The following is a 25,534-nucleotide window of genomic DNA, read 5'->3' as shown; positions in this document are numbered from 1 at the left end:
AGATAACATGGTGATCTGGAGGGGGCTCAGAACACAGAGTCAGGGGGTGTTGTGTTGGTGACTGAACACAATGTGATTGATTTCAGAAATGCCAGGGCTAAGACGCTTCTAATGATCAGCACATGAACTGTCTTACGGGGAAAACTTTGGAAATGTTTTATAAAAGGACGAATCTTACATTTTTCTTAAAATATTCGTGTTGGATCAAGAGGACCCACCAATTATTGGGGCTCCAAACACATGCACATATTATAGACACAGTCATGGAGGCTACTATGGGGCCCATGTGGGAAGGGGGCCAAAATCCGGTTGCCCTATGTTTCTCGGCCACAAGTCCCTTTTTTGTTCTGCAAGAGATGGGTGAATGGATCAACAAGCACCAGACTGTTACAGGGTGGCACGATGACCTGAACCAACCACAAGGAAGGGGGCTGTATTTTATTTTTTTTGCTTTGGGGCCCACGTTCCTCTATGTCTGTCCTGCTCCTAACGGGTAAATATGACTTACCCCATGTTGGGTAACATTGTGGTGTCTATAGAAGAGAGAGCCCTGTGTAGGTTCTCAAGTATAGGGCCAACATGAGCCGGGGTTCCCTCTCCACGGCTCTATAGCATGTAAAATAAAACTCTAATGAATAGTTTAGGTGATTGTTCCCTTTGTCAGCGACTATAGGTATATTCTTACCTGTTAACAACAAGACGTCTCTGGGTGAGGAGGGTCTTCTTGGTGGCTCAGTCGTCTTGCAGCATCGGTGAGTTGAGAGAGAATCTAACCAGGGCAACGTCTGCATATTCTTAGTATTTTTTGGCATCCTCTTCACCCGCTTCCTCCCAAGAGCCTACAACATACCAATAGAACAACCAACCCTCCCTCTTTCATATGTGAGGATGATCCATAGACTGGGGCCTACACAGCAATCATAAAGCCTCATAGCCGAACTCCATGGACCCCCTGAAAGCTTGGCCATATTTCCACCATTGCGTTTTCAGGTCCAAAACTTTGTGCTGATTAGGTTCATGATATATCTGTATAGGGGTGCTCTTTTTCTGACAGATAAATGATATAATTCTGGCTCTATGCAGCCACCACTAGGGGGAGCTAACTGTATATGGATTTATACAGCTGCCGGCAGATGTATTATTGTGGCTGTTTTGTTTTTTTTAAATTTTGCACTAAGCGTGGCACATTAGTGTTACACGATGTTGCATCTCATTTTAGACATCTATTACAAGAATTAGTCGAAAATAATAGATATTTGTGTGGCTTAAAATGTGCACCAAATGTTGGCTTAAATAACTGCGGTACAACGAAAAAAAAGTGTCCAACATGTCTAACAAGATGCAACAAATTTATCATACATCGTGCACCACTTTGATAAATTTGGCGCATCTTCTGACTGCCTGGTCTAAGTTTACCCTGTATAAACATTAGACAGTATTAGTAAATCTGCCCCCTAATATTGTTCGCAATGAAAACTATATAAATCTGTGTGTAGTCAGCTCCCCCTAGTGGCGGCTACAGGTTACCGAGAGGAATCGACTCCGTGCTGGGCCATGCTCTGCCTCTGTAAGTACGCTACTGCCAAATTTTTCATGCTAGGATAACGGAGCCTGAAGCTCGTACCCTCCCCCACCTCCTTCTCATCTCTTCCCTTGTGGGGGTTATGGGAGATATGACTTTCAGTCCAGTTCCTCCAATGTCTGTTGGGCCCTATTCACATTGTGTTTGTGCTATCCGCCGGGCGTATACGTTTTTAAACACTAAAAAAAAGTATTGAAAACGTATAACTCGGCGCATACCTAGACTATAATGGGTCAAACGTAGACCAAAATATCATCCGATTGGTCCATGTTTGTCATGGTTTATGTTGGGATACTGTTTTTTGAAAGTACGGAAAAGCTTAATTTGCTACGCTATTCTGTACTTCAAAAAAAAGGTATACGCGATGTAACGTGTTTTTTTCTTTAGCATTGATCTCAATGGACGACGTATGCGATTGTAATGGAGTACGTTTGTATCCGTTTACATACAGTAGATTATCCGTCTTTTTTGTTTTTTTTTCTATCAGTGTTCACTTAAAAAAAACAAAAAACGTATACCTTTTTTTTTAGGTAAAAAACTGACAAACGTTTACCGAGGTATGAGTATACGCTAAACGTACACGCTATAAAAAACACAGACGTAAACCGAAAATGGTACACGTTTGTATATGTTTTCAATGGTTCACGTTTTTATTAAAAAAAATTAGACGCTCGGTGGATTGCACATACGTGATGTGAATGAGGCCTTAGGCTACGTTCACACAGGACGAATACGCTATGTAAAAGTACACCGCGTATCTGCCCTGTTGCCCGCAGGGAATTCTGGCCAAAAAACCGCACCAAATTGTGCTGCAGTTTTTCGCCTGGAATGTGCGCTGTGGAAATCCTGCAATGAAAAAAAAAAAGAATATACTTACCGTGGCGACGCATCCCTCCGACGTCCTGACGTTCTGCAGCTCTGGGATGACGTTTCATCACATGTGACCTGTGATTGGCTGCAGCGGTCGCATGGGATGAAACGTCATTCCAGGAGGCCGGCCCGGACGAAGAAGCACAGAATTCTGGGTAAGTATAAGATTTATTTTTCTGAGTTGCGATTTTTGTTGCCGGGTCGCAGCATTTCCGCTTCAAAAATTGCAACCATCTGCTATTTGTTGCAGATTTTACCTCCCAGTAAATTCAATGGGGAAAACCCGCAACAAAAAAGCAGCGATTACGCAAATACGATTGACATGCTGCGGAATAAAAAAAAAATGCACCGCAGGTCAATTTCGCAGCGTTTTTTCCGCTCATCATTTACGCAGCGCGTGGATGGGATTTGTTAAAATCTCATCCACTCTGCCGCTGCTGTATTCTGCTGCAAGTTTTCCGCAACAAAATCCGTTGCGGAAAATCTGCAGTATTTACGCTACGTGTGAACTGACCCTTAATGTTGGGGTGCATGAGTAGAGAGGAGCGGTGTGTAGATTCACATGGCCCATGTATAAGGTGGTGGGGCTAATCTGAGCTGGTGCCTTTTACGCCCACAGGTATGCCCCTTGGTCTTCTGTTGGAAAGTTTTATCGTATCTCTGCAAACTTTTGCCCTTTGTGGATCACTAGATTCTTGCATAGCTCTAGGATCTGTAATCTTATGTCACACATCACTGCATGGCAACATAATAACACGTAATAACCTCTTTTATTCGGCTTATTACCTCCAGCAGACGGTAGCGCTTGCAAAGCACATGTTCTAACACTAGGGGCGCTCTTTATTATTACGTTCTAATTATAGTCTATGGGGCTGAATCATTAATGCATTTAAAGGGTTAAACCGCGAACCCTCTTAGACTGCAAAGAACAGACATACACATAGTGAGGCAGCAGAACGCCATTAACCCCTTAATGACCAGGCCTGTATTGGCCTTAACAATCAAGTTGTTTTTTTTCCGTATTTTCATCGTCGCATTCCACAAGTTGTATTTTTCAATGGCACCATTGTTGGGTATATATAATATAATATATTGATTAACTTTTTTGGGGGGGAAGAAATTAAATAAACCGCTATTATGCCGTGGCTTTTTTTGCATTTAAAATTTACGCTGCTCACCGTGTGGCATAAATAACGTGTTACCTTTATTTTATTGGTCGGTACAATTAACGCGATACCCAATATGTTCAGTTTTTTTTTTAGGTTTTACTACTTTTGGAAAATAAAAACACTTTTAAATAATTTTGTTTTTGTATCGCCGCAATCCAAGAGCCATAACTTTTGTATTTTTCAGTTTTTGGACGTATGCGGGCTTGTTTTTTTACGGGTTCAAGATGTCGTTTTCATTGGTAGCATTTTGGGGTAAATGAGACTTTTGATTAACTTTTTTTAATTTTATCTTTTTTAGGGATTGAAAATAAAAATAAATTCTATTGTTGATACTTGCGGGTTTTTGTACAGGGTTCACCATGTGGTTTGAATATCGTGTTAACTTTATTTTTCGGGTCGTTCGGATCATGGCAATATTATATATGTAATTTTATTTAATTATTATGCTTTTAAAAAATCAACCCACTTTTTATGGAAGACAAAATATTTATTTATTTTTTTTTGCTGTGCACTTTTTTTAATAAACTTTCTTTAGCTGTATTTAAGAATTTTTTTTAGTCCCACTAGGCGACTTCACAATGCAATATTTTCATCGCTTATATTTTGCTTCGGTATACTCCGGCAGTCATGGTTTGGTATACTGTCAGTGTAAGGGTATGTTCACACGGCCTATTTACGGACGTAATTCGTGCGTTTTTGCCCCGAATTACGTCCGAAAATAGCGCCTCAATAGCGCTGACAAACATCTGCCCATTGAAAGCAATGGGCTGACGTTTGTCTGTTCACACGAGGCGTAATTTACGCGCCGCTGTCAAATGACGCGTAAATAGACGCCCGCGTCAAAGAAGTGACCTGTCACTTCTTTGGGCGTAATTGGAGCTGTTATTCATTGACTCCAATGAATAGCAGCGCCAATTACGCCCGTAATGGACGCGGCGTTCAAGCGCCTGCACATGCCGTTACGGCTGAAATTACAGGGATGTTTTCAGCAGAAACATCCCCGTAATTTCAGCCGTTACGGACGCCCTCGTGTGAACATACCCTAAAAGTGACCGGCAATGTAATAGGCATACAATCATGGCAGGCCTGCAGACCTTTGTTAGGCCCCCAGCTGCCATGTCAACCTATTGGCGGACGATAATTGCGTTCGCAGGCCATCGATAGGTGACGGATAGAGCATTCTCCCTCTTTTAAAGCATTTAAATGACGCTTTTGCAGTGCTATTGATGGCGGCATTTAAGGGGTTAAAGGGCCGGGATTAAAGGGTTCTCCGATCGCGGCCATTGCAGCAGGAGCTCGGCTACCAGCCACAACTGTGCTCCCGCGGTGATCACTATCCCATACATGCATGTGGGGATGGGGAACCTTCCTGTGATGTTCATTTGCGTGAAAATGCAGGAAGGGGTTAAGCAATAAAACAACTTTAATCTTGTTTTAGTTCAGAATTTTCTAATATCTTGTGCGCCAGGCAGTTTCTACACTCCGAGTGTGGACAGGACGCAGCGCCGTCCCACGTGGGACTCTCTATACGGTACTGTACTGATGATTCCGTCCCCTAGAAGCCACATGATGCCATAATAGTATCCATCCCCCACGCCGCGCACAAAGTAGTACTCCACCAGCGCTGACAAGCCGAGAAGACGCTGCAGATGCAGTGGCACGGATCCCTCCGCTACGCCGATGAGAGCAGAGAAACGGCGCATGCGAGTCCATCTCCGCACATTCAGGAATGTGGAAGAACCTATGGGAAGAATACTCAAACAGTAGGTGGCGCTATTATAACTTGTTGAATACTGTATTTCTGGATAGAATTTTTTTTTATAGGATTAAATACAAAATATCATTAAAATTTGGTGCTTTATTTAACTAACAACAATAGTCGTTGTGGGATAACCCCTATAAGGTATAAAACTTACATACAATACATGAAAGAATATGAGTTGTGGCCTGAACTCCGTATTTATAAAGGCCCCTGCGCTACTTTTTCCTTACTAATGTGTCAGAAAAAGTGGGTGGGGCTTCAGAGTTGCGGCGAGCGCCATTCATTTATGTAAATTTTCTGTCTAACGGAGAAACTGCCTTTGTTGCCTATTGCAACCAACCAGAGCTCAGGTTTTACTTCTTATATTGCTCTGGTAAAATGAAAGCTGCTCTGTGATTGGTTGCTATGGGCAACAAGGATAGTTTCTCTATCTTTATAAGTAGTAGTTTGTTTTCTTTACCTATAGATACGACTATTCTTCTGAAGGACAACTCAAGAAACCAAGAGAAACCGGTCACTAAATCCATCCCTAAGAATTTACATAGAAAGGGTGGTACATGATTAGAAAAACATGGCGGTGTAGTTCCAAAAACAGTGCCACAGCTGTCCACATGTTGGGTGTGGTACTGCAGCTTAGTCCCATTTACTTCAATGGAGCGGAGCTTTAGTACCAGATACAAACTATGGCCAGATGTTTCTGAAGGAAAGCAGCCATGTTTTTCTAATCCTGGACAACCCCTTTAAGCCCCGCCCTTTTCCACCTGTAAACTCGATCAGAAACGTCTCCAAATGGGACATCTTATTATACAATCTGCCCCCTACGTGGTAAGATTCATGGGACAGTCCCACGAAAATCAGGACTGTTGGCACCTATCATTTAGACAATGCGGGCATAGAGTTAATGTCATTATTATTTTAATAAATAACACGTCTTCACTGAAATGTCACTGTTTTAATAGGTCAGATCACTAACAAATATTAAATATCTATCAACCAAGATTTATTTTTTTTTAGTTGTGAGCAACATATGATAAATATCTTTTTACACTTGTAGCTTTAAGACCTCAGTAATATCGTATTCCACGATTATTTAACAATAAATAGACAATAACGGCAACGCCTTGCATGACATTTGCGTTCAATGGACCTTGTTTGTGTGAGGACTATCAAAATGTCACTTGGAGTAGTGTCTTTTCTTGAGGACGTTACCCAGTAAGAACTTCTACATATAGTTGCAGTCTGAGGAGGCCTCAAAAAGGTTGGAAAGATCTCTAAATAGGGTTGTACATAGAGAAGATGGAGTCCCGTAGACCAAAATAAAAAAAGGGCCCCGACCTGAGGCTAAGTCATGCCAGCACACCTTCCAGAAGAACCAAGGGTTTATTAGTCCCTACTTCCCATCCCTGTAAGAACGTAGGGTAGCATAACCATTAGACAAGTGTATGTAGAGCGGGGAATCCTTGCATAAGTTCACTTTGTCCATGGAGATGGGGATGTCGCTAACCTGAGCTTAGGCCCATAGTAGCCACAGGGGCCACTACTGGCGTATGTACACTCTCACCTCTGTAGGCCTCATACTATCAATAGGGAAGAGTTTCTCCTGGGAAAAGGGAATTATCTCCAGAACTCTTGCCGAGTAAATCAACACAGTGTTCTGCAAATCTGTCACAGTGAGGTGTCTGAATGTTTTACTCATGCAGAACTGATAGACTGCCGAGCTCATGCCTTTTGAGTTGATCGGTGGAAAGCAGATGGAGTATTCATAGATCAGGTGACAACTGCTTGGGTAAGTGCGTGAAGATGACCGTGGAAGGATTGTTGACTTCAGACGTTCTCCATTTGTAGTCGGCTTCTTCCAAATCCAACACCAACACCTCCCCCTTCCTCCTGAAGAGCAACTTGTGTCTGTGCAATCCCAGTGCTCACCACTCTTCCATCTGGACAGAGTAGCACACTCGAGTCGGCTTCACATTTGGTGGGACGAGCATAACAAGTCACCAACTCTGCGGGCAACAGTTCCACTTTTACCACCTCTTTGGATGGGCATTGAAGGGGTGGATATGTTTCGGGATCTCCTCTCAGTATATTTTTTTCTGTATCTTCTTTATCCATATCTTCTGCCCTCTTTATAGAGAGGTCTAATGGCCCATCATGTGAGCATGTAGCCTTCTCTAGAGCCTGGTGGATATGAAGGAGTTCTAGTCGAATCTTACCAAGTTGCTCTCCCAGCGTCTTCTGTCGCCCACTGTCATCGGACGTTAGGTTTGCCAGCTTTCTCTCCACTTTTCCATACTCCTCCAGGGTTCTTGAGAGGTCCCCGATAAGCAGAGATGCATTGACAACTACAGGTTCTGACTTTTCACTAGAAGGCTCAGATGCTCTTCTTCTCTTGCAAGGAGTCATCTCTATAATTGGAGTCTTCTCTCTCCAGAGATCAGGAGATGTAATGGGAGAACAAGTGCTTTGGAAAAGAAAATTAGAAGATTATTTTAAGTTCGTTTTCAATCAACTATTATAAGAAAAAGTTAATGTGTTCAGTTAGTCAAAATTGTCTTCTACTAGTTTTTATACTTTCTAGGGGCGAGATACATACACGTATAAGACAAATTCATTGTGTTCCAAGAATACTGAATTTTCTCTTAGCTACAACTATGGGAGTCAACCTACGTGGTATAAAATGTGTGTAACAGTATCAATGATGTTGGTGAGATGGTTATTGGACCTGTTGGCAACTGCAACCAAGGGGGCGGGGGGCTAAGTAACCTTCTATTGGTCCTACAGATCTGAACCAGAGTTCCTATATATTTCTTACCTATTATGGAAAGTTCTTTCACCTTCCACCAAAGATGTTGTCTGTTCACTCGCTACGCTGGGTCCATCTCTGTCCAACCGAGGCTTCCTCTTCACACATCTTGTAGGGCTTTTTTCCCAGGGAGACACCTCAACATTACCTTGGTGTGTAGAGACTTCATTATTTCTGGTGGTTTGCACCCCATAAGCTCCTAAAATATCTTTCTGATGTTGAATGATGTCTCTTAATGTCTGGGGAACCCATTTTCCTTCTCCCTCTGACTTATTATGAGCCAGTGTTTGGTTTTGCAACTTTTCTCCAGGTACCCAAGAGACCGTGCTGTTACCTTCTCCTGATTTGAGTACGCAGGTCTTTAGAGGTTCCACAGGTGTCTTTGCCTTTGGAGTACCAATAGATGCGTTTGTTGGTTGACCTTGGTTCATTGGCTTTCCTGCGGCTACTTTCGCATCAGTGTTAAACGCATGCTCGAACAGCAAGGGATAGTAGAAGCGAGGAAGGAATGATGTTCTTTCTGTATTTTGTAAAGTCTGGAAGTGAGCGGAGTGTGGAGTGTGCATTAATTGAGCCGTGGAAGCTAGAAAAGGAAGCTGAGCTGTACTGCTTGTCATGGTGGGGTTCAGATATGAGAAAAGGTTGGTGTTTAGTGGGTAATTAAGGCCCAAAAGTGAAAGACCTTGATGTTCTTGGTAATCAGAATATGTTGGTGGTGGGTAACAAGGAATGATGTTGGTTCCATTACACCCAACTGGAGTATCTGCTCCAGCTTTCTTAAGTGTACTGGTCAATAGCTTCCACTGATCCACTCGAGAACCTCCAAGATTGGTTGAAGTTTTCCGCGAAGCCTTGACAAATCTTTGTTCCTCCCTCTCCTTCTCACACTGTCCATCTAATGAGAACACATCAGTGATGATGAACTCTGGTTCTCCATCTTTGTTCACGGTCTCTCTTTTGGCCTTTGGTCCAGGTTCATTTTTGTTTATGGTTGCATGTGAAGATGGGATGTTCCTGCTTTTTTCCTTTTGACTTTGACCCACCACTTCCTCTTCTTCTTCTTCTGGCCTTTCATCATCTTCTTCTAGGAATTTCTGGATATCCGAAGAAGTCTTCTCACCGACCTGTCTAGACTTGGTTGATACTCCTGTGGAATCACAAGCCTCTTGTTTGTCTAGGTTTCCATCTGTATGTGTTTCATGTAGGTTCATTTCTGGGACAAGGAAACTGTTCTTTTTGTAGGGCCAGTCGGACTCTATAAGAAGTGATAGGGAGTTCTTGCAAAGACTGTATTTCATGTGGTTATACAAGTGGGACTTCTCCATACAAGTAAAGGGGCACTGAAAGCACTTGTAGTTATATGGCTTTCCCCATGGCCTGGGGATATAATGAGGTTTTTTTGGCTTCCGCTCTTTATGTTTACATGTAGCGTTCAACTTACATCCAGCTTCTTCATCTTTCGACATTGTTTCTAATGTGGTTGCCTATCACGTTATGAATTAAAAGTTCCTTTACCAAAATTTAGAAGTTTTGTGTTGTTTCAGTAAGAACTAACCTGCAGTGAGAAAATGAATACATTTAGAGCCATTTTTCCAAAAAATCTAGGCAGATTTGTATCAGCATGGTAGGTCTGTATGAACAAGACTATACACAATACAATGGAACAAGATAAGATTCTGGACATGTAGTATACAAAAAAAATTGAATTTGCTAGATGGAAACTTATATTGTAGATAAAAAAATAAAAAAAATGGAACAAGGAAAACAAAGACTTAAATTAGAATTAAAGAAGTAGAATTTAGCAAGGTGAAGAAAAAAAAAGGTGCATATGAACAAAGATGGTGGAAAAGACTATTGAAAAAAAGGGTTCTTAGCTTTGGGCAATCCCAATTTATTAGACAGGTCCCTTGACAATAAGCAGATCACAAAGTGTCCCTCTGCTGGGAGCCCCAACACTTAGTTGTAATCTGTGGGTAAACTTGACAGTAATTGTTCAATTCCCTTGCAGCGCCACCACAGGGGAAATTAAGTATTTCACAGTGCCCATTCAAATCATTGGGTTGTCTGTGTAATGCAGGACAGGACAGGTCCTCCAAAGTGAGAGACGCTATTTGCAAAGCTCAGTTCACACAGAATTTTTTGATGCAGAAACCATTGGAATCAGCGCCAAAAAATTGCCAAAACCACCTCCCACTGATTTCAATGGGAGGCGGTGGCATTTATTTTCCTGTGGAGGCTTTTAGCCACACACGGGGGAAAAAAAGCTGCACGTTGAAATCATTGGGAGGCAGAGAAAGTGTTGTCCGCGGCTTTTTTTTGTCCTTCATGGCCGCAGGCTAAAACTGCAGCAAAAACTGTGGCAAGAAAGTGCAGGAAAGTCAAAATGTTCAAAAGATTTGGTCTGCCTCCAAAATCCTCCATGTGAACGGGGTCTAAGAGATTAGAATTCAGAATAGGGGACCCCCCTCTATTAACTTAGAATTCCCTAAGTGTGTGTATGAGAATGGGTTTTTTAAACTCGACAACCCCACAGGATTTATCAAGAACTATGGAATTCTTTGATAACTGAACTTCTTTTTGACTCCCCTGATTTCAATATCCCTCATGGAGTTTTACGGTGAAGAGATGAAAGACGGAGGGGGAAGAGACAGGTGTTTGAGCTGCGGTTTCTGAAAACACTTCTTAACATATCTTCTTGGTCTGTTGGATTCCTCTACCTGCCACAAGACATTACTTCCACTGGTCTGTCAGGCAAGGCACGGGGGGACGTGCCTCAGGGTAACACAGCATCAGGGACCCTGCACCTGTGCATGGGAATTACTGTATCACTGCACAGTCTCACACTGAGGGCAGCCTCTAACCAGCCGGGGGGAGAGACAGGCGAGAGGAGAAATGGAAAGAGGAGAGACAGAAAAGACTAGAACATGCAGCAGGAGAGGTCGAGAGAGACAAAAAGTTACAAAAAGGAGAAAGATAAAACGAGGTGTAAAGAAATGATGGCGGAAATGTAACATAATATATCAAAGCTGAGAACATGGGAAATATAAGGGAGAAATTGAAGGTTACAAAAGTTACAAATGAAGACAAGATGGTGCTGAGATGGTCCGTGATCTAATGAGGATGGAGTCCATGATAAATATCAGGTCAAGTTTATTCATTGTCTATATGGAAAGTTTTCACTAAAGTTCTTCCTATTCCTATCTATCCCCCAATGACTGGTTAAATCTGAAAATGATAATTTAAGAACACCCAAGAAAACACCACGTGGACCTCATAGTGTAAGACGTCTTCGTCATCCCATCTTATTTGTTCTCTTATTGGCCTTTTGTTGTAGTTTTTTTAGGTACATTTCTGGACTCCTCTTAGGGCTTGAAGGGGTTGTCTGGTTTAGACAACCCATTTTCATAGTTCTGAGTTAATAGAGGTGGGTTTCTCCTCATCTCTTGGCTAGAGTCGAGAGTGATTAGAGCGTCTCTTGCTCTGGAGGACTTGTCCTGTCCATTATTACACAGACAATCCATTGATATGAATGAGTTCTGTGTAATGTTTAATTTCCCCTGTGGAGGCGCTGTAGGAAAATGTAACACTTACTGCAAGTTTTCCCTACAGATTACATTGATCGCTCGGGGTCCCAGCAGGGAGACACTGTGTAAACAACTTATTGTCAAGAGACCCTTCTAACATGTCGTGATTTTCCATTGCAGACAACCCCCTTAAGCTGGCCATAAACTAGAGATTTGAGATGGCCGATTTAGACAATTTTCTGCCAATTGTTGGCACCTTCTAAGAACATCAGACTCCAACCGAAGTCAGATATTTGTGGAAAGGTTTATCTGCCATGATCTATTTTTTGGGTCATTGTTGGGTGCAGTACTTGGCAATACCAGGAAGGTTATTCATGCCAATCGTCAGATCACTAAAAGCCAAGGTCACAGATCAACGGAGATATTGATCAGCAATTCCACATTTTAACTTATGGAGTTGACAACTAAAACGACAATCTTCACAGACCAACCGCGAACGACCAGTCTCTAGTGTATGGCCAGTTTAAGACTTGGGTGAGGCACCTCTTTGGGTGTTGGCATGCTGGGGAGTTGTCGTTTTGCAACAGCTGCGGGTTACAGGTTGGAAACAATTTTCATAAAAATTCTGCCCATGTTTCATATGTCTAGTCAGAGTAGAAGGCTTGATGGGACAAATGAAGTGCCCGCATAGGCCACGCAGGACTTACCAGGTCATTATATAGGTTGATTATAAATTTCAAGGACTAACACAGCGAGTGGAATATGAACTGAAAGTAAAGGGTTGTGAATGCAGGGAGTCTTAGAGCAGCCTGGTAGAGGGTTGTGTTGGTACACACAGATTGCACCCTGGGGGATGGCACGGATGTTGGTGGGGGAGGACATGCCCATTTCCCGCAGCAGCTGCTGGTGAGAGAGCCTGGTACAGACCCATTTTTCATATTCCACAGTTTGATGCTACAGGCTGCTCCCAACAACAACCAAATGGTGCAGCCTCCTGTGTATGGGACCCCTGAGGGCCAGACAAAGACCCCCGGGGGAGCACAGACTGCTGGTTACATCTTGAGCACCAACGGAGAACATTGCTAACCCTCTCCCTGCCAGTAATTACTAATCATCATATCCAGGGTGCAGAAAGAGAGCGAACATTTACACTGAATCTATTTAATCTGCTGTGTTGCTAATTAAATATTGTAAATTATGAATTTCCCAGAATTCCACAGCAGCCATTTCTTGCCCAGTGTTTCTTTTTTAGGTAGGAGAACTTGAAATCGTATAAATGGGATGTAATAAATCCAGCAAGTAGATTGGCCTCTCAAGATCGCCACATATACGAGGTGGAAGCCTCAGCCAACCTGAAGACCCGGCTCCCACCATGACAAAGCACAACAGATATTTCTCGGAGATGAATGGACTTTCTTCTCTTTCTCTCCCCCTATTATTAGATTTAAGTCAATAGAAGAGTGAAAAAAATAAATATATGTAAATAAATGTGAGTGTGGTTAAACATTAAACTGGGGGGAAAGACTATGTCAAACATCTATCTATCTATCTATCTATCTATCTATCTATCTATCTATCTATCTATCTATCTATCTATCTATCTATCTATCTATCTATCTACCTATCTCATATCTATCTCATATCTATCTATCTCATATCTATCTATCTCATATCTATCTATCTATCTATCTATCTATCTATCTATCTATCTATCTATCTCATATCTATCTATCTCATATCTATCTATCTCATATCTCTCTATCTCATATCTCTCTATCTCTCTATCTATCTATCTATCTATCTATCTATCTATCTATCTATCTATCTATCTATCTATCTATCTATCTCATATCTATCTATCTATCTCATATCTATCTATCTGTCTCATATCTATCTATCTGTCTCATATCTATCTATCTCATCTATCTATCTATCTATCTATCTATCTGTCTCATATCTATCTATCTATCTATCTATCTATCTATCTATCTATCTATCTATCTCATATCTATCTATCTATCTATCTATCTCATATCTATCTATCTGTCTCATATCTATCTATCTATCTATCTATCTATCTATCTATCTATCTATCTATCTATCTATCTATCTATCTATCTCATATCTATCTATCTCATATCTCTCTATCTATCTATCTATCTATCTCATATCTATCTATCTATCTAATGTATCTATCTATTTAATGTCTATCTAATATCTGTCATTCTATCTATCTAATATATATCTCCATCTATCTAATTCATATCCACAAGTCTAACTATCTTTCTTTATATATATATATATATATATATATATATACATGTATGTGTGTGTGTGTGTGTGTGTGTGTGTGTGTGTGTAATATCGTATCTATTTATCTAAAATCCATTGATGATTCAGCTACTAAATAACGAATCAGAGCACTTACAAAAAAAAATTAATTACACATATGATCATCCTGGACACAGTTGGGCCATTTCTGGGAACATATTGGTAGAAAGTGGTTAGCCCAAATTTTTATATATATTGGAGTGGGGGGCAGGAACCCAAGCAGCAGGAGATAGTCAGAAGGAGATGTTTGGTGCAAAGCAGAGATAATTATCAGAGATCTCACAATTGACCTACTTAAGATCTCAGCAGCTCCAACAATGTCAAACAATCCATTTACATGTCTACCAATGATCCACGCGCCAAGAGCTTCTCACCACACATGCAGGATTGTGCGGCTGCCGCCAACAGGTGTCAAGACCGGGTCTCTATGATCCTGTGTGCCGCCAGTGCTGGTGCTACACTGAGACTAATCTATCGAGAACAGCTATGGGACCAGGCAACTTCTAGTCTTTGAGATCTTCCGACAGAAATGTAGAAACTCTCTGTTTCTCTCTATCATCTCATATCTATCAATCCAACCATCCATTATCCATCATCTCACCTATCATCTACCTATCTATTTCATATCTATCCATCCAACCAACCAGCTATCTATCTATCTATCTATCTATCGATCATCTGCTATCCATCCAACTATCTATCTAATAGCTATCTATCTATCGCCTATCCATCCAACTATCTAATACCGTATCTATCTAATAGCTATCCAACCAACCGTTGGTCCACTATCTTTCTATCTATCTTCTATCTATCTATCTATCTATCTATCTATCTATCTATCTATCTATCTATCTATCTATCGATCATCTGCTATCCATCCAACTATCTATCTAATATCTATCTATCTAATATCTATCCAACCAACCGTCGGTCCACTATCTATCTATCTATCTATCTATCGATCATCTGCTATCCATCCAACTATCTATCTAATATCTATCTATCTAATAGCTATCCAACCAACCGTCGGTCCACTATCTTTCTATCTATCTATCTTCTATCTATCCATCCAACCAACCAACCATCCACTCTATCTATCTATCTATCTCATATCTATCTATCTATCTATCTATCTATCTCATATCTATCTTTGAATAGTTATATAAAGTTTTGACCTATAACTAGATTAAATTATATAATCAGGTTTATTATTTATTTAACTTTTAACGCAACAAAATAAATGTTCAGATAAGCAGAACTGGTTAATATTTGATTTATAAGTCTCACCCAAATTTTCCATTTGTGTTATTTCAGTGAACCCTTTATACGTGGATCATGTGGCATATGCAGATTGATCATGGTTTGATTGTTCCAATAACTAAGAAAGGATAATGTCTAATAAATGTAAGGACTGTGTTCTCATGTAGGGTGTACCCTATAATAATCCTCACCAGCCGCACCTTCTCCATGTACACAAAGTGGTGGATGTGGAGACCATAACTAATCACCCATACCAATCTATATATATATATGAAAAGAAAGAAAAAATAAAAATCCATTAAGAATTTAATTATCCATCAACTTTAGAAATTAAACTCATTCTATTTAAATCATTAACACTTTGTTATCATGAAATCTGATTGTTTGGCAATCAGATCTTTTAAATTGGCATTTGCTAATCTCAAACAAGTCAACTGAGAATAGTGACGATTCCCACTGCCTCATACTAGAGAGGATGAGGAACGTTCCAGGTACCACCATTTATTATTAATAATATTTTACACTTTTCTCATGAAATATAAGTCAGTATAAAAGTGGAGGAAATATTTGTTTGATACCTCATGAATATGAGTGAGAAAATAAACTTATATCCTATCTATCTATCTATCTATCTATCTATCTATCTATCTATCTATCTATCTATCTCATATCTATCTATCTATCTATCTATCTATCTATCTATCTATCTATCTATCTATCTCATATCTATCTATCTATCTATCTCATATCTATCTATCTATCTATCTATCTATCTATCTCATATCTATCTATCTATCTATCTCATATCTATCTATCTATCTATCTATCTATCTATCTATCTATCTATCTATCTATCTATCTATCTATCTCATATCTATCTGTCTGTCTATCTATCTATCTATCTATCTATCCCATATCTATCTATCTATCTATCTATCTATCTATCTATCTATCTATCTATCTATCTATCTATCTATCTATCCTCATCTCTCTCTATTTAGTTTTATCTAGGTTCTCTTTTTTCTTTTTCTTTCTTTTCTCATATCTTTTCATTTTTTATTTCTTTTTATCTTTCTATCTTTTTTTTTGTCTCACATTTCTCTATTTTAAAGTTTTCTATCTCATATCTGTCATTTATCGATTTCATTCCCATTTCAAATCTATAAATATTTGTAATTATTATTATGCCAACCACCAATGTTAACCTGTAATAAATCATTATATAATAAAAAAAATAAGTATTAATAACTCCTGTTGATATATTTACATAGACAAATTTGAACATCTGATAACAATGACTAAATGTAGCCGGAAATGTTTTTAATTTGCAGCATCAAAGTGTTACCCATATGAGCATGAAGAAACGATTCTCTATAATACTGCGGAATAATGCACATACTTTGATTTATCCATTCCTATCCTATTAATGTTCCAGATATCTCCTCAGTATTAACGTTACATAAAATTTGACAAGATTGAAAAAGTGACAGTCTAAGTACTTACAGTGCCGGCTGTATCCACAGTTTCAGTCCTTCCCTGGCTCCTCTCCCTTACAAAAAAATGTGCTCATTTTTCAATGTAGAAAGATAGCTGCGGACAAGCGTGGAGCCTCCCTCTGTGCAGCTGGTTGGCCCAATCCACTACCTATAGGAGGAGGCTGCTGATCCCCCCTATATACTACAGCATTGCCAAGAGTAACTTCTGAGTGCTCTTATAAACCGTTGTTTTGTAATAACCACCGACACCGACATTTAAATGGACATGAAACCTAAAGTCTATCTTATCTCCGTGTGCTGTGCTGCAGAAATCAATCTATTGTTCCCTGTTATCAGCCACATCAGTAGGAGGGGAGGCTGACTGCACTAATTTCCAATGGATTGACTGACAGGAGGTCCTGAAAAATCCTTGCACCCATGATCAGTACTTTATATCTCAAACCTCTAGAGATATTAACATTCATAGGTGTGACTGATAGCCGCAAGAGAGGGGATATGCGTCTAAAATACATTTGATGCCGCTTATCTGTAAAAAATAAATAAAACATTTGACATTTTAAGATCCAACATTATTAATAATTTTTTCCCCCCAAAAGTAGACATCAGGGAAGGTTTAGATACCGGGAAAATTTTTCTAAACTGTATGACCATAATGAGAGTTGATTTGGAGGTGAAGGATGCTGAGAGTTGTGCTTCTATTTGCAGAGCTCGTAACTATAGAAATGCGGAGATTGAGTGGGGCCCAAATGTCTCTTTGCCCCATATGAGTACATCGGTTTTTTTTAACAACTCATATCGGGAGACTAGTACTAAAAGGCCTATGAACCACAGCGCCCCCTCTGTGCCACAGGCAGAAACAGAGACAGTGTCAGGACTTATTAAACAGCAGTCTAGATCTCAGCTGCTGGAAATTTTTGACTACGACTTAAAAGGGAGCGGCAAAAATAAAGCATTACAATATTTATGTTTTGAATCATGTAGATAGAAAACGTATGCGGTGGCGTCAGATCTGGCCATTGATCTAGTGACCCCATGCTTTTCTGCCCCTTCACCTCTGACCAAAATAACTTAAAGGCTATGTACACCTTTGAAAACTTTTTTTTTCTTCATAAAATCAGTGTGATTGGTGCTAATTTCTAATTACTTTTTATTAAAAATTATTTCACTTTTTGAGATACAGCTGCTTTGTAGCCTTTATACAGAGCAGCTATATCCAGGGCTGAATCCTGTATCTGTCAGGTCAACGGGACTGACGGGTTCAGGGTCAGCAGGTCCTTCTTGTCTCTGACACCCAGGATCGAGCTGTTACCAATCGCATCTAAGTTCATAACTTAGATGTGATCGATAACAGGGAGGACCCGCTGTCACTGAACACGTCAGTGCCGCCGCTGAACTGATACAGCTGCTCTGTATACAGGAAACAAAGCAGCTGTATAGAAAGTTGCACAAAACACACTGATATATATATATATATATAAATGTTTTCAAAGGTGTACATAGTATAATTCAATCCCTGACCATTTATAAGGTAGATGTGCTTTTCCCATAGAAATACTAAGACAACATTGATCTAAATAAAGCCGTGCGGAATGAGATAGTAAAGAGGATATCAGGTCTGGAATAATTTATATTAAAAACCTGCCGCTTTTCCCATCGTATTTGGCACTTACCTGCTGACGCTCCTCCGGCGGACTTGCTGACCTATTTTTCTCTAGGTATTGTTCTGTTAGGCCGGTCACCTAAAATGATGTGTTTTACAGCATTCCACTTCTCTGCAACCGGCAGCTGGAGCGGAACGAGAAAAAAACAAAAACCCTGTTTATAAAATATTATATCTGCGTTGTAATCATTTACTTGGCTAATATATATATAACTCTTTAACTCTCGCTCAGGGACTTTTTAAGAACATAACTAGTTCTTGTCCTGATCTGACTGTACAGTAGGGGGCAGGTCAGAGGGAGGCATCTTTGTAAAGTGGACTGTCATTTTTTTTATAAATAAAGCTGGCCATAGGGTCATTTTAATTCCCTTATCCAATGAGATCTTTGACGACATAAGAGTCTTTTCTACATATTATCTACTGAGGGGGGAGTAATAATTTTCTTAAACGACGATCATCACATCTGTGGTGCTATAACGATCTGTAACGATCAATCAGATTCGATTGGACCAATTTTTTTCTTACATTGTGATTTGATGGTTATTTGATCCTTACACTTTTGCAACTAATTGTTTTTATTGCTCCAATGCATTTAAAAAAAGAAAAGAATGACCGACTTTGCAGATAGTCTTGATTAAAAATATCCTACCGTTTTGTGTATACAGCTCCTATGCAGAACTATGTCTCCCCATGGTTACAGACTACAAACAAATCCTATGTAGTCTGATCCTGCAGTGATGTAACAGATATAAGGTAGATTGGCTACAGGATCAGTCTACACAGGGTTTGTTTGTAGTCTGTAACCATGGAGAGACATAGGTATGCATAGGAACTGTATACACAAAATAGGAGGACATTTTTAATTGGAGCAATACTAATAATTATTGCGAAAGTTTACACAACCTTTCAAGGGGCCCATAAACATAGAATTAACACGCTCATCATGTTATTACGATATAGAAACTTATTTCTGATGTATTCAATCCTGTCAGATCCACATTTACCCCCAATAGTTCACTCGGTCTATCTGCTAATATCTATGGGCAGCTAAAGGGAACAGCAGCGCGGCATCCACTGCATTGTTTACACAGGCACAGCGCCGTACTTATGGTTGTGGCTGTACCTGGTATTGCAACTCAGTCCAAATCATTTGAATGGAATGGAGCTGCAGTACCAGACACAGCCACAACTGTATGTGTGGCGCTCCAAGTTCAAGTTATTTTACTATGAACTTCAATGGGGAAGATGTTCTGTAGATGTGGAAGAATGAGAATAACCAGTCCTACATGGAGTAGTTCTCAGCAGTCGGCTCCACAAGACTTGTCCAGGTCATAAACCTTCATGCTCCAGGCTCCTGGGGGTCTGCTCTCCCTCCTTTCCTTTTTTGACCTTGATAATGTGATAACTGAACCTGTTGTAACCTGACAGTGAAGGACTGATAGCTCTTGGCGTGCAGCGGTTTGCGTGGATATAACCATAGCCAGTAACTATATAGTTAAAATGTTTCATTTGAACCTGATAGAAAAAGATTCCAGATTTTTTTGCAGCTCTATGTTGTTCACACAGTTTTTTTACGCATATTTTGATGTGGAAACCGCCCAAAAAAATTGCTGAAACCGTCTTCCATTGATTTCAATGGGAGGCGGAGATGTTTTCCTTCCGCGACGGCTTTTAGCCTCTTGGGGTAAAAAAAAAAGTGTCATGGTCTTTCTTGCCGTGGTGCCGCCTCTGACCTCCCATTGAAATCAATGGGGGGCAGAGAAAGCGTTTTTCGCTGCGTTTTTTTCCCGTGGCGCAAAAGTGCAGGCAGGTAAAAATCTAATTTTGAAGCAAATTTTTCTGCCTGCAAAAAAAAACTGTGTGAACAGGGCCTAAGATACTTCAAAGACTTTTTCTGGATTTTATTGTATAGCACAGAACCCTGTTATGGTGAATAGTATACAGTTCAGTATAAGCAGTATACAATCCCTGGTTAAATTGTCAATCAGTATACAATGCGGAACCCCAATTTTTTTCAGACGTTCAAAATTCACAATCCATAATCACATTCCATTAAAATTTGAGCATGCGGAACTTCAACCCTTGTGAATAGTATACAATTTAGTTGCGCAGTTTACAATGCAAATCATGTGATCAGTATACAAGGCAGATTCCAGGAGGATCCACCGGTTATTGATCACATCTGTTATGAACTTATATCTGATCAATAACAGGTGGATCCTGCATGCCGGAGACACGAAGGACCCGCTGTCACTGAACCTGCCAGATTCAGGTCTCAGCGCTAGATACAGGATACAAAGCAACTGGTTCTCAAAAAGTAAAAATTATTTTTAATAAAAAGTAATTACAAAGTTGCACTAAACACACTGATATACATTTTTTTTTTTATAAAAATGCCCCAAAAGGTTTTTCAAAAGTGTACATTGCCTTTGAAGGATAAAATCCTGGCTGCCTGCTACTGCCACTAGAGGGAGCTCACTGCATATGAATTTTTTGGGAGCAGTATAAATGTATATGCAGTGAGCTCCCCTACTGGCAGCTGCAGGTAATGCATACTAAAGAATTTAAAGGCTAGGTAAACCTTTGTAGCCTTTTTTTAAATTTAATATACATTTTATGTGTAGCGAAAAATTCAGCAGTTTAGCGCCATGGGCCAATGATCGTGGCACAGACATGCGGTAAGTGGCGTTATTCTAGTTTTCTCAAGATCCGGCATGGGATTCAGTATGGGATCTATTCACCTTACTCTGTGTATGCACCGCATACATTCATCTCTACACATGGACAAATAATGTACGGGAAGCTGCATGGGTGAGCGTGTTTATGGCAAAATACACCCTCCCCATGGTCGGACGAATGCGAGTGTAATAACAAGAGGACAGCAACTAAAAATAAAATAAAAATTAATGATCCAGGACGACAATTAACGAAAGTCCCACCACGATCTGTCGATCACCCTAATAGTAAAATTAACAGTAAGTACAGATGTAGCCAAGTTTATCTTGACTCTGATAACTTGCTTCAGCGTGCAGCGTGATATCACACAACAAAAGCTATTGAAAAAGTCAAGTTAAAGTTTTTTGACACTGTATTTAATACGTTAGAAGGCATGATAAAGATGGCTACATCTGTACATGGGGGGGGGGGGTCTATCAAAAACATTTACCTCTGGGGAGCCTACATGAATATATGAGGACATTACATGAATAGCAATTCCATAATATAATGTTATTGTCAGAAACACGCTCTTATAGCTATAAGTGGGATTCTTCAAGGCTTAAAGGGGTTGTCCATTTTAGCAAATAAATGTTCATTTGTTTTTTTAGAATGAAAAGTTTTCCAATAGTCTTTCTCTAATTCCTCACGGTTTTCAAGATCTCTGCTTGTTGTCATTCAGTAGGAACATTCATTGTTGCCTTCAGTGGATACAATTCTGTCCATGGTCATATGATGGACACACAGGTGCACGGCTCGTTACATGGTATTGTGATGGACACACAGGTGCACGGCTCGTTACATGGGCACGTGATGGACACACAGGTGCACGACTCATTACATTGTCATGTGATGGACACACAGGTGCACGACTCATTACATTGTCATGTGATGGACACACAGGTGAACGACTCGTTACATGGTCATGTGATGGACATACAAGTGCTACGATGGTTAGAAGGCGCAGCTCAGATACACATACTGTAACGAGCTGTTCACCTGTGTGTCCATCACATGACCATGGACAGAATTGTATCCGCTGGAAGTATACAATGAAGGTTCCTACTGAATAACAACAAGCAGAGATCTTGAAACAATGAGAAATAAATAGAGAAAGTATATTGGAGAATTGTACAATTTGGCATCAGATAAAAAAAACAAAAAACAATTTGCTGTAACCGGACAATCCCTTTAAGATTTGGCGTTTTCCTAAAAATGAAGAAGAATATAGGTCTGTGTCGACAAATGGGGCTGGAAATAAGATTTTGTTGGGCAATTCTCAAATTTATTCATAAATGTGACCCTACGCATTTGGATGGTATAGTCATGGGCCTGATTATAGCGAGGGCAAAATGGGGAAAAGACCCCGCGTCCACTTTAAGGACAATTTACAGCATGGACTAACAAACTTGTAAATTTGGGGAACGAGCGCTGTTATTTGTGCACTGCATGGCACTGTTATTTGAATTCTAAATAGTGGTATAATTTATGCACTGTAGTATTTATATTGCGCTGTTATTCGGGCACTGCGTGGCACTATTTGGGCACTGCATGGCACTGTTATTTTAATAGGAAACAGAGCTATTTTTTATGCACTGTAGTATTTATATGGCACTCTTATTCGGGCAGTATATACCTCTGCTATTGTGGCATTGTATACCGTTATTGTTGGTGCACTATATGGCAATATTATTTGGGCATTATAGCATATATGTTAGTATTATTTAATACTATATGATGGTGTTATTTGGGCACTATATGGCACTATTTATAGTGATACTCCAGGCAAATGCTGGAGGTGCCCAACCCAGCACCACATTTTTGCTTACATGGTTTTCAGTTGATTGAGGGATCCACGGGTATTTTCTATCAGCCTGTTTTTGCTCAGGGTATCACTTTAAAGGGGTTGTCCAGTTTAGACAACCCATTTCTCTATACTATATGAGGGAATTCTAAGTTAATAGAGGGGGGTCCCCTTTTTAGGATCCCTATTTCTGGGCAAGCGGAGTGGAGAGCGTTTAGAAAGAGTCTCCCTTGCTCCAAAGTACCTGTCCTGCATTATAAGACATCCCATTGATATAAATGGACACTGTGTAATGCTTAATTTCCCCTGTGGTGGCGCTGCAGGGAAATTAAACACTCGCTGCCAGATTTCCCCACAGATAACAGCTGATCGCTAGGGGTCCCAGCAGGGAAGAATCTTTGTAATCTGCTTATTTTTATCAGACGCTTCTAAAGCCCCTTTTACACTGGCTGATTTTGGCCGGTGCAGCGAGCGCCGATCAATGAGACAGCTGGTTGATCGGCTCTCGTTTGCTTCTGTCACACTGAGCTATGGATGGGGACGAGCAGTCGTTACTCCGATCGCTCGTCCCCATACATTATTATATCGCCAGCGCCTCTCCCTGTTTACAGCGGGAGATGTGGTGCCAACAACGATAATATTTTTGTTTTTTAAAACGATACGATCAGCAGAGGATTGAGCGTTTGCTGGTTCATCTGCTGATCGTTCCCCTGATTACGCAGGGCAATTATCGTCAACGAGCGTTCTATGAACGCTCGTCTGCCCGATAATTCACCCAGTGTGAGATCCCCTTAACAAGTAGGGATTGTCCAAAGTGAACAACCCCTTTAAGTAAAGTTAAACTGATACCATAGAAATGAATAGGATCCCTCATTGCTCATTTCAAATAAAAACAAAAAAAACTTACTGCAATACAAAAAACTTAAAATTGAGCACTGTATGACGCTGTTATCAGGAATTTTGTGGCATTTTTCGGGGCAAGTTCTGGCACGGTTATTGGGGCACTGTATGGCGTTATTATTTGGGCACTACACAGAGCACTATATAGCAGTTTTGAAGGTCGTCTATAACAAACTCTATTGATATTTATGTGAAATGCTATAAACAATGTTCACATTATAAAGATCTGCATATAGTAACAGTGATCAGGGAATGTGAGAGTGTCTGACTGTCTATTAGGTACCAGCACTCCAGACATCTTGAGACGTGTAGTGCACTGTGCATTTCTCAATGAAACTTGTAAGAAGTATTTCATGCTCGCAGCCAATTGGAGGAGGCACAAACATCAAGGTGAGCAGGGAAGCAAAATCTTGTTTCTTCGTTTTTCAGGGAGGGAATCTGCGATGTACAGGCCTATGTTAAAATCCCAAATCCCCCGGATCGATACTGGAGCGGACCGACGCTTTAGGGAGCATAGAAGATAAAGGGGAGCGTGTTGTAAAGGTTTCTGTTTCTCATAAATAATGCACTGGGGTCTGAGACAGGAAAAAAAGGGTCTGGGATCCCCCTTGCAGTACAAAATAAACCCAAGACCCCCCCCCCCCGCCCTCCTTTCATGTTTTAGGAGTTTGGCAAAAAAAAGAAAATGAGGGGGGCATGCTCATCCGTCCTTGGTGACCATTGTTTTAACCCATTCTAAACAGAAGAGCAATAGTTTATTCTAAAGTTTCTTTTCAGATTCTTGCTGCCAGAGGTATAGAGATAGATAGATAGATAGATAGATAGATAGATAGATAGATAGATAGATAGATAGATAGATAGATAGATAGATAGAGAGAGATATGAGATAGATAGATAGATAGATATGAGATAGATAGATAGATATGGGATAGATAGATAGATAGATAGATAGATAGATAGATAGATAGATAGATAGATATATGAGATAGATAGATAGATATGAGATAGATAGATAGATAGATATATGAGATAGATAGATAGATATGAGATAGATAGATAGATAGATATATGAGATAGATAGATAGATATGAGATAGATAGATAGATAGATAGATAGATAGATAGATAGATAGATAGATAGATAGATAGATAGATATGAGATAGATAGATAGATATGGGATAGATAGATAGATATGGGATAGATAGATAGATAGATAGATAGATAGATAGATAGATAGATAGATAGATAGATAGATAGATAGATAGATATATGAGATAGATAGATAGATAGATATGAGATAGATAGATATGGGATAGATAGATAGATAGATAGATAGATAGATAGATAGATATGAGATAGATAGATAGATATGAGATAGATAGATAGATATGAGATAGATAGATAGATAGATAGATAGATAGATAGATAGATAGATAGATAGATAGATAGATAGATAGATAGATATGAGACAGATAGATTAGATTATAAATAGATATTGTTCATAGACAGATAGATAGAGGGCTTCACTTGTCTGATGTAGTAGAGATGAGCTTGTCATTTGGCACACGTCATTGTGATATAATGTTGTATTATCTGCAGGTATAGCTACTTTATTATTCTAAAGGTGTTCCCACTTTATATAACCCACAGTCAGATTT

The 25,534-nt window shown here is 39.9% G+C and overlaps 2 protein-coding genes across 2 annotated transcripts in view; one reads left to right on the top strand and one right to left on the bottom strand.

Moving 5' to 3' along the window:
* ASB8 (ankyrin repeat and SOCS box containing 8) overlaps positions 1–25,534 on the top strand; it is a 96,165-nt gene that overhangs the window by 20,888 nt on the left and 49,743 nt on the right. The window lies entirely within an intron of this gene.
* PRR35 (proline rich 35) lies at positions 6,369–16,883 on the bottom strand. The gene is made up of 3 exons (XM_075830488.1): positions 16,805–16,883; positions 8,196–9,741; positions 6,369–7,844 (listed from the first exon to the last, which is right to left on the bottom strand). Exons 2-3 carry the CDS (start codon positions 9,650–9,652, stop codon positions 7,208–7,210), a joined length of 2,094 nt encoding a protein of 697 aa, XP_075686603.1. The 5' UTR covers positions 9,653–9,741; positions 16,805–16,883; the 3' UTR covers positions 6,369–7,207.

This window comes from Rhinoderma darwinii, chromosome 6, assembly GCF_050947455.1.
Source record: "Rhinoderma darwinii isolate aRhiDar2 chromosome 6, aRhiDar2.hap1, whole genome shotgun sequence".
NCBI lineage: Eukaryota > Metazoa > Chordata > Amphibia > Anura > Rhinodermatidae > Rhinoderma > Rhinoderma darwinii.
The sequence above is the reverse complement of the archived record's forward strand: the minus strand, read 5'-3'. Positions and strand labels throughout refer to the sequence as shown.

What these genes read in the sequence shown, in the direction of transcription:
- PRR35 (XM_075830488.1), bottom strand. Translation starts at nt 9,652, where the DNA reads ATGTCGAAAGATGAAGAAGCTGGATGTAAGTTGAACGCTACATGTAAA. An exon ending in GAAAGAACTTTCCATAATAG is followed by an intron (nt 7,845 to 8,195) that starts GTAAGAAATATA and finishes TCTTTTCCAAAG; the next exon opens with CACTTGTTCTCCCATTACAT.